The 17,179-nt window shown below is 36.9% G+C and overlaps 1 protein-coding gene across 1 annotated transcript in view; it reads left to right on the top strand.

The window, feature by feature from the left end:
• The first annotated feature begins 176 nt into the window (after nucleotides 1–176).
• The window catches only part of LOC106778922 (protein FREE1-like), an 18,843-nt gene continuing 1,840 nt past the window's right edge, over nucleotides 177–17,179 (top strand). Inside the window, exon 1 of the mRNA XM_014666931.1 lies at nucleotides 177–257. Coding sequence (XP_014522417.1) covers nucleotides 177–257 — 81 coding nt within the window. The remainder of the gene's footprint in view (nucleotides 258–17,179) is intronic.

The raw sequence follows: 17,179 nt of genomic DNA, 5'->3' as shown, positions 1-17,179 counted from the left end.
CACTCAACATGCAAAATGGGACCACAAATCATGAACACGACTTACAAACACACAAAACCCCAAATATCGCACATGCTCGAAAAAGGTAAAGAACAACGAAAACGACATACCTTACCTCTATTCGCGTCACCAGTAGCCTNNATTGACCTCNTCTTCTCCAACAATGAAATGCGTNAATGTCTCTGGCTTCCTCTCGCAAGCACTTGAAGAAATCCCCAAACTCAAATTCTCGAATCCCTAATTCCCAATTATCAGAGGTCTGATTTTTTAATACCCCTAAATCCCTAAATCCCTAAATTCCTAAATCCCAATTGCCACGTAAAATAAAAAATAACACCTCACCACATTCTCATTCCAACACGTGTCCAACACATGGACAATACTTAACGCCGTTTGCTAAGACTTAATGGATGGGATGTAATGTATTCATATTTTCAAAATTTGTGACTAAATTGAGACTGTTGCAAAATAGAGGACCAAAATGAGATTATTTGACAAATTAGAGGACCAATTGAGGTATTAAGCCGTTGTTGGGGGTTTCCGACTTATCCTATCCACTCTCATGTATTTACGAATTTATCTTCTTCATTAATGTTAATGTCACTTTCTAATTTACTTTAAACCCGATGTCTTGGTGAAGAAAGCATGCTCTTAATTACTAGTTCACAATGTCTTGTATCCCTAACAACTAATTATGCATTACATTCGCACAAAAGCTTAAAGGCAACCAACCCTCCTATCCCTATGTCTAGGCAATATTTCTTTTGGGAAAATTTCCACAGTTCTAGATTTCCCCGTATGTGTCCATATCAACAAAATCAATGATCATGCAATTGAATTAGTTAAATAGAGCATGCATAGAGTGTAGAGGAAAAACCTAACAATTAATGAAGTAGAGCATATATATTAAAAATCAATTCAATACATGAGAGTTTCAAAGGATTAAATCGTTTTCCCAACAGCAATGGAGGTTTAGTTCACCATAGACATAGTGAAACTAGATGAAAATAATGAAAAGAATGAAAGATAGAATCCTAAAAGTTGAAGATCGTAGCTTCCGCATCTAAAATCCGCCTCCAAGGGGTGAAAAAAGTGTTTCTGCGCCTCTTTCTGTCAAAAGATAGACCCTCTAGGTCGTCTAAATCCTCCTTATATAGCTCATAAAAATAACAGAAAACTGGCCCAGGCCCACGTAGTCAGCGCTAGAAATGGCGCTCAACGGTAGGTGCGGTTGTTAAAGTAGCGCTCAACGGTGGTGCCCAGGCGTGAAATAGTGGAAAGTGGCGCTCAGCAATGGCGCTCGGGCGCCAGACAATGAACTTCAACAACAAACTTGGCACTCACTGGTGAAAATGGCGCTCAACGCCAGTTGCGATTCTTCTTTTGTGCTATTTTCCAGCTTTTCCTAAGTCCAACCCCTTGCTACTTCAACTTCTTTCATCCAATTCGTCGTAATTCATGCCAAAACAAGGAAAACCAAACATAAAACCAATAATACCACCTTCAACTCTCTTATTCTCTCAACTTAAGCAAAAACATGAATTCAAGCTAGTTTCTAAGTTATAAAGGGTGTTTCTAGTATCAAAATTAAGTATAAAATAACGGTGTTTTCAACCGTCATCAGAGGGCACTTTCAGAGGAACTGGAATTGTGCGCCCATTCACATTAGGAGAGCTTATTTGACTCCTCTATTGAGATTGTTGATAAAGAAAGTACTAGTTTAGCTAAGCCTTAAAATCTCACAATGCTTCTGGTTTTTTATGATGACAACACATCATTAATAACACATGTACTAATATGTGTTACATGTTCAAAACTTTCTTATGTATGAGTTCTTGAAGAACATGTTTGTGTTGTTCTGACTGTGTGTGCATATTCATTGCTTTTTACATGAGATATCATCTGTGATTTCATAACATATGTTTTTAGAAAATAAAACCACATGCACTTGGTTGAACTTATATTGTGTGGCAAAACTACAAGTTTTAAGTTGACTTCATTATGGAGCAAGTCGATTAAAACTCGTGACTTTGTATAGATTTTCAAAAACAGTGCTGTGAGCAATTTTGCAAAGAAAGATTTTCAAAACTGCATTGAAGTGACATAGTCGACTGTATGCGCAGGCTACATGTTAAGACTCCGGCAAGTGTACCGAATCGTATCAAGTAATATATAAATGGTAAGACCGAGTATCGTTTCCCCTAGAGACTCATTGGCCTAGACGGTCATGTGATTTGTTGATTATTTAAGACTTGCGAAACGAAATTTAGGGTTTATAATGCAAGAACGAAAATAAACATGCGTGCAAAGGTTGATCAATTGACCAAGAAAATACGTAGGTGAATTGTATGGATAAATTATGTTGTTGGGGTTTTCGACTTTATCCTATCCACTCTAATATGTTTAGGAATTCTTTCTTCATTAATGTCAATGCCACTTTCTAATTTACCCTAAACCCGATGTCTCGGTGAAGAGAGTTTACTCCTAATTACTAGTTTACAATGTCTTGTCTCCCTAGCAATTTATCATACATTACATTCGCATAGAAGCTTAAAGGCAATCGGTCCTCCTATCCCTATGTCTAGGTAATATGCTCCCGAGAGAATTCCCCCATGTCTAGATTTCCCCGTATGTGTCCATATCGACAAATCAAAGATCATGCTATTGAATGAGTTAAAAACTCTAACAATTAATGAAATAAAGCATATAGATTAAGCTTCAATTCATTATATGAGAGTTTCATAGGATTACATCGTTTTCCCAACAACAATGGAGGTTTAGTTCACCATAGACATGGTGGAACTAGATGAAAACAATGAAAGGAATGAAAGATAAAACCCTAGAATTTGCATATTGGAGCTTCCGCATCCAAAATCCGCCTCCAAGGGGTGAAAAAAGTGTTTCTATGTCTCATTCTGCCAAAAAATCCCCTTTTTGGGTCATGCAAATATATTTATAGTTCATTAAAATCAGCAGAAAATAGCCCAGGCCCAAGAGACTGACGCTCAACACTAGATTACCACACAACGGTAGGTGCGACAAACCCAGGCGTTTGATAGTGGATTCACTAAAGAGGCTGACGCTCAGCGACAAAGTAGCGCTCAACGGTGGGCACGATACTTGAACTCTCCCCTCAGTGTTGGCAGTTAAGCGTTTGGCAGAGATCTCCATAGCGAAACTGGCGCTCAGCAGTGAGCTTGCGCTCAGTGGTGGTTGCGTTTCTTCCTTTGTGCACTTTTCCATCTTTTCTCGAGTCTAGCTCCTTGCTACTTCACTTTCCTTTATCCAATTCATGTTAATTCCTGCCAAAAGAAGGAAAACCAAGCATAAAACCAAGAAAACCACCTTTGACTCTCTTATTTTCTAACTTTAAGAAAAATGCATGATTTCAAGCTAGTTTCTAAGTCATAAAGGGTGTGTTTAGTGTCAAATTTAAGTATAAAAAAATAACGGTTTTTCAACGTTATCACTACTCGACTTAGTTAGTTATGTTTTGAATTTTTGTTGATTCTTGTGAACTATAACGACTATATTTTGATTCTTTGACCAAGCATTAATTACTAGTCAACTGAATTAAATGTGTAATCAATTTGGTTGGTCTGACTGCTACTATTTATTTTAACTGTCTTAACTGTCTGACTGAAGTCGACTGTATTAGTAACGAAGTCAACTATAGGAGCGTCTGTTTAACAAAAAACTATATATAGACGCAATTCTGTATTCTACAAAACTTTTGGTTATTCTAACATCTTCAATCTATTGTTTCAGATCTTGATCTCTATGAAACGCTCCAAGAACTAATCAAAAAGACCGTGGAGATCTCTCTTTGATAGTTGCTTGAAGAGCAAGGTTGTGTTGCTGAAGGAAAGACTTGATCATACTGCACTTTGAGGTGTTCTAGAAACGTGATCATCTACTTCTCTCAATCTTGTGAAGATTGTGGCTGCCCTGTTGTGATTACAGGAAGAGGACGTGCTACGTTCTTGGAACTTTGAGGATTGTTCAAAGTTGACAAAGACTGCAGGAGAGAGGATATCATGCTGCTGTTCTTTGGGTGTTGTATGCTTATAATTTGGTTAGAGAATTAGAGAGGTGTTTTATATTTTTACATGGAGGTCTCTATAGAAACCTTGTTGTAAAAACCTTGACCATTATAGTACATTTGCTTCTGGGTACAGGAAGGACACTGTATGTAGGCAGTTTGGCCAAAACTAGTATAAAAATTGTGTTTGAATTTTCTATCCCCAATCTCTTTACTTTTAAGTCGACTTTATTTTCAGTATAGTAAACTATTTTCCGCTACACTAATTTATCTTTTTCATTCGAGATTCAAGAAACTTTTGAAAGTTTTATACTTTGCGAAAAAGATTTTGAAAAGACTCTGATTTTTTATTTTCACCAATTCACCCCCCTCTTTTTGTTGAAACTAAGCCATTCTTTTTCCAACAACTTCCACACCGTCGATGGAGAGACCAAGGAAGGCGATTGATGATGCCTATTATAACCAATATTGCAGGGTAGATGAGGTGACCCAGCTAGTGCCACCTGACATCCTCCTAGAGTTCATAAGAGAGGACCACTACCAACATAGACACAACCTCAAGATGCAAAGCCTTTTCAGATGAGGGACATGTATATGTCCCTGATGGAGTCTATGATGCAGGCATTGCACAGAGGGCAGGTGGCCACTACAAAGATGATTGTAGGGATGTATGACACACCTCCTAGACAACAGTGGACGATGGACGAGTTTAACACTGTGGTGGGATGGCCTGATGACCGGTCATAGGCCAGTGAAGCTAGAGCAGCTGAAGCTCCAACTATGAAGGAGGATGATGAAGATGATGATTATGAAGATGCTGAAGAAGAGGAAGAAGCAGAAGAGGAGGAGGAAGATTCTGATGATAGCATGGGATGAGGAGTTGAGATAGCATCTACTGATGGATGTTATCATCACTAGAGCATGATTTTTGTTATCTTTTGTTTTGTATTGTTGAACTTATTTGCTTTGGTTTTTAGAATAGGTGTTGATGTACTCAGTTTGAAACCTATATCTAATGCTGATAACGGTTCAAAAACCGTTATTTTCATACTTAAAATTGACATTAAAATGCACCCTTTATCACTTAGAATTAGCTTGGAATCATGCAATTTGCTTAAGTTAGAGAATAAGAGAGTCAAAATGGGTTTTCTTGGATTTATGCTTGGTTTTCCCTTGATTTGGCAGGATTTATCAGGAATTGAATGAAGGAAGTCAAGAAAGAGAAGAGTTGGATGCAAGAGAATGTGGAAAAGTGAAGAAAAGAAGAGTCGCAGCCATCGTTGGGCAGTGAAACCACTACCGGGCGGTGTACTCTTCAGAGAATTCTCTGTCAGACGCTTAAGCGGCACCACTAAGGGGTGAAGTAGAGTATCGCATCCACCGCTAGGCAGTGGACTCTTCAGGGGATTCTTTCGCCAACGCTTAAGCGGAAGCGCTGAGGGGTGAACTTAAGTCACACACCTACCGTCGAGAAGTGAACCCACCGCTGGGCGGTGTACTATTGGGCCTGGGCCAGTTTCTGCTTCGATTTAAGAAATTATAAATAGTTTTGCACGAACCAGATGGTGTATTTTTTAGCAGAAAGGACGCAGAAACACACTCTTCTCTCTTTGGAGGCAGATTTTGGATGCAGAAGCTCCAACTTATCAAATGTAGGGTTATCTTTCCATACTTTTCATTTTTTTCATCTTGATTCACCATGGTTATGGTGAACTAAACCCTTTTGTTGTTGGGGGAAACGATGTAATCCTATTTGAAACTCTCATATATTAAAATTCTTACTTTATTCATATGCTTTCTCTTATCAATTGTTAGAGTTTTTTTTCCATTATATTTGCATGCTTTGTTTAAGACATTATTCAATAGCATAATCTTTGATTCTATCTATATGGACACGTATGGGTAGGTCTAGACATGAGGGAATTCTCTTGGTAGAAATATTACCTAGACATAGGGATAGGAGGACCAATTGCTTTAAGCTTCTGTGCGAATTATGTAATGCATGATAGGGAGACCAAGCATAGTAAACTAGTAATTAGGAGTAAGCTCTATTCACCAAGACATTGGGATTAGGGGGAATTTACAAAGTGGCATTAACATTGATAAAGAAGTAAAATAAAGTAGAATGTGTAGGTATATGAGAGTGGATTAGGATAAAATCGTAAACCCTCAATAACACAATTCATTCATATAGTTCAACTGTCAATTGAGCATTCTCTGAATGCATGTTTATTTTCAGTTTTGCATTTAAAACCTTAATTTTCGTTCTCTCAAGTCTTAAGAAATCAAGATATCACATGAACGTTTAGGCTTAAGAGTCTTTAGGGAAACGATACTCGGACTTACCGTGTTATTATTACTTGATACGATTCGATACACTTGCCAGACCCTTAACAGATGCGATGGTTTGATATTGATTTACGTGTGATGAGTATTGTTGGGAAACAGGTAGGCTTCGTTTTAACACCAAGAGGGGGGGTGAATTGGTGAGTTTTCAAAGTCAGAGTCTTTTTGCAATCTTTAAATCAAAGTTCCAAACCTTACAAACTTTATTGAATCACAAGTAATAGAAAATTAAGTGCAGCAGAAAATCAAAGTTGAGTACAAGAATTGTAAAGTCGACTGAATGTAAAAGAGTGGGGATAGAGAATTCAAACGCAGGTTTTTATACTAGTTCGACCTCAATGCCTAATCCAGTGTCCTTCCAGTACCAGGAAGCAAATGCACTATAATGGTCAAGGTTTTTACAACAAGGCTTTTATAGGATGCCTCCACGTCAAAAATATAAAACACCTCTCTAATCCTCTAACCAAAATATAGGCAAAACAACACAACAAGACTTGCAACAAGATGTTTCCTCTCCTGCAATCTGCAACCCACTTTGAACAACCCCTTGTAGTCACAACAGGTAACACCACAATCACCATGGATGCCAATAAGAATCTTGATCAACCCATAAACACCTCAACATGCAGATAATGATAAAGCAATGTGTACAACGTAATTCTCCTTCAGAAACTCCTCAAAGAAAGATCACAACCGTCTTCTTGATGAGTTCTTGGAGCTCTAATCATTCAAAGAACAATCTGAAACAAAATATGAAATTGTTAGATTTCCAAAAGTGCTTCGAAACAACTCAGGTCTCGTCTATTTATAGATTTCTATAAACCAGACGCTCCTGTAGTCGATTATACTACTAATACAGTCGACTGAATTAAATCAGTTCTAACAGTTGAGACACAATAGTAGTATTCCAGTCAAACCAATTAATTTCTCAGTCAAAGCAGTTGACTAACATTCATTACTCAACTAACTTTTAAAATATAGTCGTTACTGTTCATGAGGATGATAACAGTTTAAAACACCGTTATTTGTGATGTAATTTTGATACTAAAACACCCCTTTTCACTTAGAAACTTGCTTGGACTCATACATTTTCAATAAATTGTGTGAATAAGAGAGTTGAGGTTGATTTCAATGGTTTTATGACTAATTCCCCCTGTTTTGACACAGATTGAAGTAATACCGGAAGAAGAGATGAAAAGCCAAGAAGATGGAGCTCAGAAGGGGTTAAAAAGGCACCAGAAGGAGGGAAAACACGAAGCCCGGGCGACCAGAAGCGAGAACCAAACGAGTTGTATCGACGTCAATCGCCCGAGCGAGAATCCTGGTCGCCCGGGCGACGAGGCCCCGTAGCTTGGGCGACCACATGCGTAACCCAGGCTCAACATGAGGCTCAATTCACACCCGAGCAAGCTCCTTGGACGCCTGGGCGAGAATTCTCGCGGATCGGACCCTGTTTCTACTCTATTTCAATTCTTTTGGACCAGACCCTGTTTTGGCACATCTCTATTCATCTTTATGCTCCTTTGCCAATGATCAATTACATTTTTATTTTATTTATTATTTTTCCATTCCGAACCCATGATCTCTTTTCTTTTAAGTCTTAATTAATCTTGTTTTCACACAACTGTTCAACGCCGAGAGTCCTCTAGGATACGATACTTGGTCTTACCATTTTATATTACTTGTGCGACTCGATACACTTGTCGATTTGCCCCAACAAGTTTTTGGCGCCGTTGCCGGGGACTCACAGTTTAAGCTATTCTATTTGTGTGATTCTTGATTAACTTTGACTTTATTTTTATTTTTCTTATTTTTAAATTTTATTTTTCATTCCCTAACTTTTATTTTTCTATTTTAATTTTATTTTTATACTAACATTATTTTCTAGAAATTTTGTCCAGGACCTGAGACCAGCAGGAGGCCAAAAAGAGATGGATTATCTAGAGAACCTTCTCTAGAGAAAATTTCACAGGCCTCACAATATGATCTAACAAGGATGCAATTCTACTAAGATAATTTCAACTACTGGTGGGAACCTCACTCAAGCACAAATCAAATTCAATATGGGTAAGTTGGTAGACTATTCGTTAGACCACCATAAGGTAACAGTGCTACAAAGCTTGAAGAGACCCTATAGTGGTTCATGCAGGAACCTCTCTCAATTCAGGAAAGCACTATAGCAACATCCGAAAGGATGGAGGCATAGTGTAAATTCATAATTCAAGAGCTGGATAATCTTGAGAGTTATTTGAGAGATGACCTTGGTAAGGAATGCAAAGATGTTTTCATTGAAAGTGGTAAGGTGTCAAATAAGGAGAGAGAAAAAGGAGAAGAAAAGAAAGAGGATGAGATGAAAATAGAGAGAGAAGAAGAAGAAAGTTTGAGTAAGAAAGAGAAAGAGGTAGAAAAGGAAGAAAGTGAGGGAAAAGAAAAGGACAAAGAGAGGGAAGAAAAGAAAGAGGATGACAAAAAAATAGAGAGAGAAGAAAAAGAATGTTTGAGTGAAAAAGAGAAAGATGTAGAGGAAGAAAAAGAAGGGGTTGAGAGAGAAAAGAAAAAAATTGAGAAAAGTCCTTTTTGCCTTAAGGAGTGTCCCAAGGAGAAAAAGAGAGAGGGGAAGGATGAAAGCAAAAAGAAAGAATCATATGAAAAACCCCTTCCTCACCTAAAGAAGGATCATATGAAGAAAAAGGAGAAACAATTTGATCGTTTCATGGAAATCTTCAAGAAATTGGAGATTAAAGTTCTTATGATTAGGACACTACAATAGGTTCCTGGTTATATTAAATTCCTAATAAAATTCAACAAAGAAAAAAAAAATATCTTGAACCACTTCGTGAATTTTTTTTATCTTTTATTTTGTTTTATTTTATTTTATTTTTATTTGATTTGATTTGATATTTTTTGATAATCTTTCATTATCAGCAACAAGGTTATTAATTCTATTCTCATAATCTCTTCTTTCAGGGTTTAGTCGATTAACCTTGTATTCCAGTCGCATTGCCTCAGCATGCAGCTCTCTAAATGTTTCAATTAGTTGCTGATATCTTTCTTCTATTGGTAGCTTCTCAAATTCTTCATCACTGTCGCTGTCATTTCTTGATGTTCCAGCCATGTGACAGATGTTGGATTCCTCATCTTGATCAGCATCTTCATCACTTGAGTTTTCAGAATCTGTATTCTCCCAAGCAATGTATGCTCATTTTCTTTTCAGATTTCTGCATTGAGGGAATCTTTTCTTTCCTTTCTGCTTCGGTTGTAATTCGGGACAGTTAGGCTTTATGTGACCTTCCTTTCCACATTCGTAGCACTAGATAGTATTCTTGCTGAAGCTATTCTTTTTACCTTGACCTGCATGGTTAGACAGTTGACTATCATTTTGAATAAGTCGACTAAATTTTCTTACCATCAAGGTCATCAATTCTCTTCCGTCCATGTCTGTTTCTGAGTTGTTCTTGCTTGTAGCTTTCAGAGAAATGGACTTCTTCTCTTCAATCTCTTCTCCATCCTTCAATCTACCGAGTTCCAATTCATGTTCACGTAACTTGCCAAACAAGGTAGCCATGTTCATCGTTGTGAGATCTTTGGATTCAGATATTGCTGTGACTTTTGGTTGCCAATTTCTGTTCAGACTCTTGAAAATCTTGATATTGATCTCTTCATTATCAAAGACTTTTCCGTGAGCCAGTAGATGATTAACAATTTGAGTAAATCGTTTCTGCACATCATAGATGCTTTCACCAGCTTTCATTTTGAACAATTCATACACTTATATCAGTGAATTCTTTCTCGCTCTCTTTACTTCATCCGTGCCTTCATGAGTAACCTCTAAGACATCCCACATTTCCTTTGCAGAATTGCATTGAGACATCCTAAAAAAATTCATCAACGGTTAGTGCAGAGGCAATAATATTCCTAGCTTTAATATCATACTGAGCTTTTCTATTCTCATCATCAGTCCACTTAGTAAAAGGTTTTAAAACAATTTTCTCATAACAATTTTTGTAGGCACAAATGGTCCATTTAAAGTAGCATCCAAGATTCCTCTATCTTGTGATTCAAGAAAAATTTTCATTCTGATTTTCCAAAATGGATAGTTTTTGCCAGTAAACAGAGGTGGTCTGTTTGTTGAAGCACCTTAAACAAAAGTTTGAAAATATGAAGCCATCCCTAGGTGTATAGTCGAATCAAGAAAAAACGGAGTCGACTAGTGTTTCAAATATCTTATGAAAACCAGCTCTGGTGCCAATTGTTTAAAAACAGGTTGGCTTCTATATATCACCAGGAGGTGGGGGGGGTGAATTGGTGTTGTTTCAAAAACACTTTCTTTTCGCAATCTTGAAATCAAAGTATAAAGCTTTTTGAAATTTCATGAATTGCAAGCAATCAGAATATGTATGCAACGAAAATTACGTAGTTGACTGCTTAAAGAATAAAGTCGACTAGAATGTAAAAGATAAGGGATAGTAAAATGCAAACACAAATTTTTATATTGGTTCGGCCAACAATGCTTACATCCAGTGTCCTTCCATCCCAAGAAGCAAATGCACTATAATGGTTGCAGTTTTTACAACAAGGAATTAATAGAAGACCTCCACGTCAAAAATATAAATCTCCTTTCTAACCTGTCGTAACCAGAATCGCGACTAGACGACGATCCAAGAAAGAAACGATTTTTGAAAAAGAGTTTGGAGTCGCCACCATAGTTTATTCTGGAAAACTACAGAAAAACGATAAAATGATAAGGCACGGTCCACGAAAACCAAAGATTGGGTTCGGAAGTCGGTTACGTGTAGGGAAGGTATTAGCACCCTACAACGCCTGCCCGAAGGCAGTACCTTTAATTAAAAAACGCAAACTTGATGTGGTTTTTCAAAATGTTTAATTATCCCTGAAAATAAAATTCTAAAGAAACAAAAATATTTTTTTATTTTTTGCCTACGCGAACGGTCGCATGTGTGCTTAAACCTTTTCAAAATATTTTTTATTGATTTTAAATTTTTGTAAAAGAAAATGAAAGGATTTTTAGCACAAGGCCTACGCGAACAGTCGCACGTGTGCTTAAACCTTTTCAAAATATTTTTTATTGATTTTTAATTTTTGTAAAAGAAAAGGAAAAGTTTTTTAGCACAAGGCCTACGCGAACGGTCGCACGTGTGCTTAAACCTTTTCAAAATATTTTTTATTGATTTTTAATTTTTGTAAAAAGAAAAGGAAAAGATTTTTTAGCACAAGCACTATGCGAACGGTCGCACGTGTGCTTAAACCTTTTCCAAATATTTTTTGTTGATTTTAGTTTTTATAAAAGAAAAGGAAAAGATTTTTAGCATAAGGCCTATGCGAATGGTCGCACGTGTGCTTAAATCTTTCCAAAATATTTTTTTGTTGATTTTATTTTTTATAAAAGAAAAGGAAAAGATTTTTAGTACAAGGCCTACGCGAACGGTCGCACGTGTGCTTAAACCTTTTCAAAATATATTTTGTCGATTTTATTTTTTTATGATTTTTATATTTTTATTTTTATTAACAAACAATAATAAAACAAATTCTAACGCTAAAGAAATAAAAGCAAAGACAATAAAATGAAAACAAAAAGTCCAATAAGAATGGGAAAGGAAATGTAACCAGGAAATTGATCTCCACCCTTATGAAGCTGCCTTAAAGGGCCTCCACTGCACCACAAAAAGCTTCCACAGAAAGTTGTTCATTCATCTGTGCACGTGCCTCTTTGTCCCACTCCGTCTTTTCTTTATTCTCTTCCTTCTCTTTCCGAAATTGAATTTTTCTCCTTTTTTTCTGTTCCCTTATGCTCTCTTCCCTGCTCTTCCTCCTTTCCTTGTTTACAAGGTGCATATTTATATACACACATTTGTAATATTATTGTAATCTTGCCTTAATGGCAAATTAATTCTCAATTAACAAAATAGGGAAATAAATGGTTTTGATTGAAGAAAAATAAATCAAATTAAAATCATATTTTTCTCTTTAGGAAGAAATTGAATACAACAATCAATATATTATTTTTAATTATTTCTTGTAATGATTGTCATAATGTTGATTCGAATTGTTACCAAATAAAACAAAATTTCAAAAATATTCTAAAGTGATCTTTCATGCATTAATATTAATTGCTTATGGGCATGCTGCACCATTTCTCCAAGAAAATCACGTGGAGCACCTCTCCCATTTAATCACCATTCTTTTCTTTTCATTTTATTCACGTGCACCCTCCTTTTTTCTTTTTTTCCTTCCTTCCTTTTTTTCTTTTGTTTTTCTTTTTTCTTTTTTCTTCTTTTGTTTTTGTTTTATTTTTCTTTTCTTTTTTTTCTTTTGCTCTGTTTTTTTTTTCTTTTTTTTATCTCTTTTTTCCTCTTCTTCCTTTTTTGTATTTCTCTTTTTTCTGTTTTTCATGTTCTTTTTCTTTCTTTTCTTTTTCCTTTTTTTCCCTTTTTTTCTCTTTTAAAATTTTTTTCTTTTTTTTTATTCTTTCTTCGTTTTTTTTGTAATTACTTTTTTTTAAATTACACAAAATAGTACAATAAAATTAAGAACAACATAAAATAAAATAAAAAAAATTAAAGAAAATAATTGAAATAGGACAACAATAAAAACCAAGTCTCAGTATTTAGTCACCCGGACGAAATTGGGTGTTAACAGCTGCCTCTCTTTACTTAGATATTACTAGATAATATGAAAATTTGATATTTTGGTATTATCTGAGTAAAAGCTAAGTAAAGATAGAAACACTAATTTTGTTCAGGTTTCAAAAAGAAATAAAAGGATGAAAACTGAAAAACTTAAATTTGACCATTGCAAAGCAGAGGACCGATAACAAAACTAAAACCTGGATTTGACCATTGCCTTGCAGAAGGCCAAAATCACAGAAGGAAAACTTAAATTTGACCATTGCGAAGCAGAGGGCCGATAACAAAATTAAAACCTGGATTTGACCATTGCCTGGCAGAGGGCCAAAATCACAGAAGAAAAACTTAAATTTGACCATTGCGAAGCAGAGGGCCGATAACAAATTAAAACCTGGATTTGACCATTGCCTTGCAGAGGGCCCAAATCGCAGAAGGAAAACTTAAATTTGACCATTGCGAAACAGAGGGCCGGTAACAAAATTAAAACCTGGATTTGACCATTGCCTAGCAGAGGGCCAAAATCGCAGAAGGAAAACTTAAATTTGACCATTGCGAAGGAGAGGGCCGATAACAAAATTAAAACCTGGATTTGACCATTGCCTTGCAGAGGGCCTAAATCGCAGAAGGAAAACTTAAATGTGACCATTGCGAAGTAGAGGGCCGATAACAAAATTAAAACCTGGATTTGACCATTGCCTTGCAGAGGGCCAAAATCGCAGAAGAAAAACTTAAATTTGACCATTGCGAAGCAGAGGGCCGATAACAAAAAGAAAAACTTGAGCTTAAGGTGCCAGGCGAACTGGGCTTTGGGTGCCAGACAAAACTGGGCTTTTGTGGGCCAGGTGAAACTGGGCTTATGGGCCAGGCGAGCTGGGCTTAGGGGGCCAGGCAAAACTAGGCTTAGGGGCCAGTGTAGAAATTGGGCTTTGGGGCCAGCGTGAAACTGGGCTTAAGGGCCAGTTTGGCAACTAGGCTTATGGGCCAGGTGAAACTGGGCTTAGGGGCCAGTGTGAAAACTGAGCTTATGGGCCAGGTGAAACTGGGCTTAGGGGCCAGTGTAGAAGCTGGGCTTTGGGGCCAACGTGAAATTGGGCTTAGGAGCCAGCGTGAAACTGGGCTTAGGGGCCAGTGTAGAAACTGGGCTTTGGGGCCAGCGTGAAACTGGGCTTAGGGGCCAGGTGAAATTGGGCTTAGTGGGCCATTGTAGAAAGTGGGCTTTCAAACTTTGAAATTTGTAATTTTGTGAACATTTTGTTTGACAAAAATTTGATTTTTGAAAAGACACCAAGGCATTGAAACCCTTCATTGCAAAGTGTTGAAATTTTGATGCTACTTTTTTTTTTTTTTTTTGTATTTTTGAAGGGGGATTCGACAACCACTCATATGAATGAAAAGGGTTTCGATCAGAAAAACTTTCTTTTTCATGGATTGATGCATATATGAAAAACATTTGCTTTGTTTTGTGCTTTTTTTTTTGCTTGAGTCAATCGTCTTGCTCGCAATCATCAAACTGATTTTCATTTTCAATGTTTTGTGAAAGTGATAAATGTCTTACATCCGAGGTCTAAACTTTGAGATTATTATATTTTGACTTTTCTTTTGGGATATCAGTGCACACATACTTGAATTTATTGGCAAGAGGATGGTTTTGAAGAGAATGAGAGTTGTTTGGAATGGTTTGGAAGACTGGGACCGACACATGGGTAGTACAATCCTGAAAGAAGATGTAACATGTGAGTGCCAAGACGAAACAAGATATACCAGAAAAATTTTGCCCCGGTTTAGTGTTTGGGAAAATGAGCATAGGGGTATGAATCCATGAAAATAAGGGTGAACTAATCAAATGAGACTTGCAAATCTGCCCCAGTCTTGGGATCATGGGTTGATGAAAAAATTGTATGAGACTCACAAAGCTGCCCTAGTCTTGGGATCATGGGTTGATGAAAAATTTGTATGAGACTCACAAAGCTTCCCCAGTCCTTGGTCATGGGTTGATGAAAAATTTGTATGAGACTCACAAAGCTGCCCCAGTCTTGGGTCATGGGTTGATGAAAAATTTGAGACTCACAAAGCTGCCCCAGTTTTTTCCTTGGCAAAGGGTTTTGTTTGGAAGAGGTAGTGGGCATGAAAAAGATCGGCTAAAAGGACGACCCTAATTGGTTTGATTTTCTTTTACATGCTTCTGGCTAGTTGGCAAGGAGATCCCCTCTACCCGAGACATTATTTTCTTCTCTTTTTTGTCATTCATTTTCAACTTTTTTTTTACGACACATTGAAAGTCATTTCGCCTTATCGCAAAATTAAGCTTTATGAAAAATTGAGCAAACATTATCCAATCTGTGTGGGCTTTATTAGGCTTGTAACGTGGCTAGGGTCTAAAAGGTTTTTGAAAAAGGATATGAAGGCCCAAATGAATGTTTGTTGGTTATATTTTTTGAAACAAGGGTTATTATCTACGCATTGCATCAACTATTTGACTTTTTGAGCACTTTGCTTTTCTTGAACTTCATGTTTCATTCTTCTTCATCATCACTTTGAGATTCCTTTTTTGTTTTGTTTTGTTTTTTGCTTTTTTTTTATTTATGTTCACCGTTTATTGATGAATTATCTTCGTTTGATCAATGAGTGCTCATCATTTGTACCATGAGTTGACTCCTACTTGATGATAACCCTTGCTCTGGGATAACTTTGAAAAAAAAATTATTTTTGGCTCAAATGGGGTGACAATGGATACATTTTTGCTTTTTAGATAAAGAAAAGAAGGCCACACATAATTTTGAACTCCGATTGCTTTACTTTCAAAAGATTAACCATGCGACTAGACGACCCCATCATAAGTCGTTTTTTTTCCTTTTCTAGACCACCCTTTCGGGTTTTCAATATAGTGGAATGCTTCTTTTGGTTTTGTTTTTTTCTTCCTTTTTTTTGTCCCAATGGATTCAGGGATCACCTTACCAGCGCAAGCAAGAAAATTTTTGGTTAGGCCAATCTACCCCTGTGTAAAGGTTTACTTTGTAACTGAGGGTAGTGACAATGTTTGTTGGGAAAAATTCTTTGTTTTGGAAAAGCGAAGGGTGAAGGTCTTCAAGCAAGATGTACACAAACATCTTGAGAAAAATGTCAAATTGTTATTTTTGATTAAATATTTGACCTCGAAAAAGTCTGACACTGCAACTTTTGTTTTTGATTTATCATTTTTTGGTTATTTCTTTAAAAAAATGAGTTTGATGATGACTCAAGATATGCACAAGATGCGTGATTTTATCAAGTGAAAATGAAGTTTAGGACTGCACACATCTCCCTTTGTGCCACTATGGAGGTTCGATGCTTAAGATTCAAGGTCAAGTATATGCAATCTCACAAGGATGGTTCCCTGAGCCTAAGGATCAATGGTCACTAGAGATATGGCCCCCTCCATAGCATCTCCACAATAGTCGAGTAATCAACTAGGTGTGAAAATACAAATGAAGAGAACAGACTCTAGCTGGGGTTCTCACGATAGCCAAACAGGCAGTATGGCCCAAGTGGCACTGCTACACAACCCCTCTAATTCTAAGCTTCGCTCAGACCCGGGTATAGGGCCCCACTCATGATATGCATAAAGTGTATGTGTGAAGGGAGGATGAATATGCATACCCCGAACCCTCACCTGCAAAACAACTAGAAAAATCCCAGGCAGATATAGAAATGTTTTCTACCCTAGGGTTCAATATAGAACAATTATTGCAATTATTTCAAACATCAAACATAGATAAAGAAAAAGGGGAAGAAAAGCATAAAGCAAAACCACATTGAATTCACGCATCTAATTAAATGGCTTGACCCTCTAGCTTCCCCAATGGAGTCGCCATCTGTCGCAACCGGAATCGCGACGGGACGACGATCCAAAAAAGAAACGATTTTTGAAAAAGAGTTTGGAGTCACCACCATAGTTTATTCTGGAAAACTACAGAAAAACCATGAAATGATAAGGCATAGTCCACGAAAACCAAAGATTGGGTTCGGGAGTTGGTTACGTGTAGGGAAGGTATTAGCATCCTACAACGCCTGCGCGAAGGCAGTACCTTTAATTAAAAAACGCAAACTTGATGTGGTTTTTCAAAATGTTTAATTATCCCTGAAAATAAAATTCTAAAGAAACAAAAAT

Source organism: Vigna radiata, unplaced genomic scaffold, assembly GCF_000741045.1.
Source record: "Vigna radiata var. radiata cultivar VC1973A unplaced genomic scaffold, Vradiata_ver6 scaffold_180, whole genome shotgun sequence".
Classification (NCBI taxonomy): domain Eukaryota; kingdom Viridiplantae; phylum Streptophyta; class Magnoliopsida; order Fabales; family Fabaceae; genus Vigna; species Vigna radiata.
This window is presented reverse-complemented; position numbering and strand designations above follow the sequence as displayed.